This window comes from Cryptomeria japonica, chromosome 4, assembly GCF_030272615.1.
Source record: "Cryptomeria japonica chromosome 4, Sugi_1.0, whole genome shotgun sequence".
Taxonomy (NCBI): domain Eukaryota; kingdom Viridiplantae; phylum Streptophyta; class Pinopsida; order Cupressales; family Cupressaceae; genus Cryptomeria; species Cryptomeria japonica.
Window position 1 is genome coordinate 143,764,055 of NC_081408.1, and position 3,101 is coordinate 143,767,155.

Genomic DNA, 3,101 nt, shown 5'->3' on the forward strand with positions numbered 1-3,101 from the left:
ATTTTAAAAGATTTAATTTTTTGAATTATTATTTTTCTAATACACTAGTTTTATTTTTTTACATAGCTTTTAATTTAAAATCTATTATTCATGTTTATTGAGATGTGTCTCCCTTTTATCATTAATTTATACTTTTCAAAACAAATAAAACTAGTAAATTTATAAAAAAATAAAATTTATTTTAACATTAATTTGAATAACTTATTTTTTAATTTAAAATAAAATATTGTATTATAGATCTTTTAAAAATCAATACATGAATTCTGACATTTCTATAACACTTTTTTAAAATATGTTTTATAAACATAATAATATATTTTTTGAAAAGAATCTTTTTAAAATCAACACATGAATGAAAACATTCGTAAAACACATTTAAAAACATAAAAATTGTAAACATAATAATATTTCCTTATATTTAATATAATATAAACTCTAAACAAGCGAAATCAAATAAAAAAGATAGTTTAGTTCTTCTTAACAATTATCTTTTTTTAATACCTTCTAGAACATAATTTGTCAATTGTACAGATTTCTAAATACTAGCAACCTGGAAAACCCAAACATGCACGGAATAAAAAACGAAGATGATTGAAAAAACAACAACTAACATATCATTAATAATTTTGAAGGAACAACAACCGACATAGGTTTTTATTGCAACGATAGTGTCATTCAATTTCAACAATAGATGAAGTTCCAATGACTAGTTCAAATAGTTAGATTAACTACCAGTATTGACGGAGTCAATTAATGGAAGAAAAAATCTAAAGCACAATAAACTCATACTTAATCCAGCATTCCCATTTCTTGTTATGCTTGATTGCACATGTGATACGTCATTCATGTAAAATAAAGTCTCCAGGCAAGCAAGTGGAAATAGAATAAGTATAACGTTAAATGCTATCATCATATATTGCAAATGTTCAGAATACCAAAGCTTGGTCACATTGCATAGTCCGTGTTGACTCGATCAAACGAATCAGTTGAATATGGTATTAAATACCACATCCTTCCCTCCTCCTATAGTGCATACCCAAAAGCGATTTTGTTAACTTTTTCTCCTCTCATCTATCAGAATTCGGACTGCTGTTTAGCTACTCTGAACAGAAATGGAGGCTAGTCTGCTGGTTATTCCTTTGTTCGTATTATTTTTATCTACTACAGCTAATGGGCATGGGTTGAAGGTGGGTCATTATCACCAAACATGCCCTGAGGCGGAGGAGATAATCAGTGAAACTGTTGCCAAAGCTGTTAAAGCGAATCCTGGTGTGGCAGCTTCTTTCATAAGGATGCATTTCCATGATTGCTTTGTAAGAGTAAGTATTCTGAAATATTTTCATCTCCAATTTCATCCATTATTCTATAATAATTATGTTAGAATACATATTAAACACAGTGATGGATGATTAATTGCAGGGTTGTGATGGATCAATTCTCCTTGATTCCACAGAAGACAACACAGCGGAAAAGGACTCCCCTGTCAACAACCCAAGCCTGACGGGCTACGACATAATTGATGAAGCCAAGTCCAAACTGGAAGCCAAATGTGCCGGCATCGTTTCTTGTGCCGACGTAGTTGCATTTGCTGCAAGAGATAGTGCTTACCAAGTATGTATTCTTGACAATAATAATAATGAACTTACGATTATGTAGCAGTAATAATAGCTTGACTTATATTACAGCGATTGCAAATTCAGGCTGGTGGATTATTTTGGGCGGTTCAAGGCGGGCGAAGAGACGGAAGGATATCTCGCGAATCAGAGGTCACAGATAATATTCCCTTTCCCTCATTTGATGTAAAAAGGTTAACACAATCTTTTGCTTCGAAGCAATTGTCACAGGAGGACATGGTCACTCTCTCAGGTAGGCCTGCTTATTTCATAATAATACTCAATAAAACGATTAAACTGGCTGTAGATTATATCTTATATAAATAATCTGATTGCTCTTGTAGGTGCCCATTCAATTGGGGTTTCTCACTGTGCTTCATTCACCGGAGATCGTCTGTACAACTTCAGCGGCAGAGGCGGTCAAGACCCTTCCATGGAGTCTAACTATGCTCTTCAGCTCAAGGCCAAATGCCCCCCTTCGGCTTCAAACGACACCGTTGTTCCACTGGATCCTCTCACACCCACTAAATTGGACGCGAAATACTACACTGATTTGCGACACAAGCGTGGATTGCTCAAGTCCGATCAGACTTTGATGTCAAATTATGCCACTTCCAGACAGGTGAAGATAAATGCAAAGTACCCCACAATTTGGAGGAAAAACTTTGGAAGGGCAATGGTAAAGATGGGTGCAATTGACGTGTTGACAGGATCGCAGGGAGAGATTAGGAAACAGTGCCGTGTCCCCAACTAGCCAATTTTTCCACAGCCCATAAATTAGTTGAAGTGTCATTGCTCTATTGTTGTGTACCATTCTTTAATTAAAATTCTTTCATACAAAAGAGAAAATGACAATTATTTGGTCAGATGCCTCCTTGCAATTCTTTTCCCTGTTTCGATGATTCGAGAAATAAAATGATAATTTTGGCTATAGAATTGATTATATATTTTTTTGTGTGGAGATACTAGCACCGGTTCTATAATAACATGTTAAAATGAAAACTTTCACATTGAGTTCCGTGCTCAACCACACTGCATATAACCTCTAGAACCATATTAGAGGTTCCGCCATTCATGTGATTATAGCGTCTTAGAGGGCTAACCATTCAAAATCCTAATAAGGTATTAGTATGGTCAGTATAACTGTAGATAAAAACATGATCATTTAAACATAATCGAAAATCATGGAGTATAATTAATTGTGATTAAAAACAGATGTATTAAAAATAAAATAGAATTATAATTTATATTAAAAATTGATATAAGTGAATTTTGATTTTTTAAATGTTGTGATCTAAAGGCATAAAGTGTAATGTTGAATTAGATCGAGTATTAAAGATTTGAGATGATTCTTAACAATGTGGATGTCTAGAATGCACCACACTAGCATAATTTAGTTTTTCTAGTGCGCTTCTAATCTAATAATAAGAAAATGGTATCTTGAAGTAGATGTAAGAACTTTACAAACTCAATTAATCTTACAATAGT

At 33.2% G+C, this 3,101-nt stretch overlaps 1 protein-coding gene across 1 annotated transcript; it reads left to right on the top strand.

Annotated features, from left to right (window-relative positions):
* The first annotated feature begins 1,112 nt into the window (after positions 1-1,112).
* LOC131074094 (peroxidase 5) lies at positions 1,113-2,371 on the top strand. The gene is made up of 4 exons (XM_058010636.2): positions 1,113-1,319; positions 1,420-1,611; positions 1,701-1,866; positions 1,958-2,371. The coding sequence occupies exons 1-4, from the start codon at positions 1,113-1,115 to the stop codon at positions 2,365-2,367; spliced, it is 975 nt and encodes a 324-aa protein (XP_057866619.2). The 3' UTR covers positions 2,368-2,371.
* The last annotated feature ends 730 nt before the right edge of the window (positions 2,372-3,101 follow it).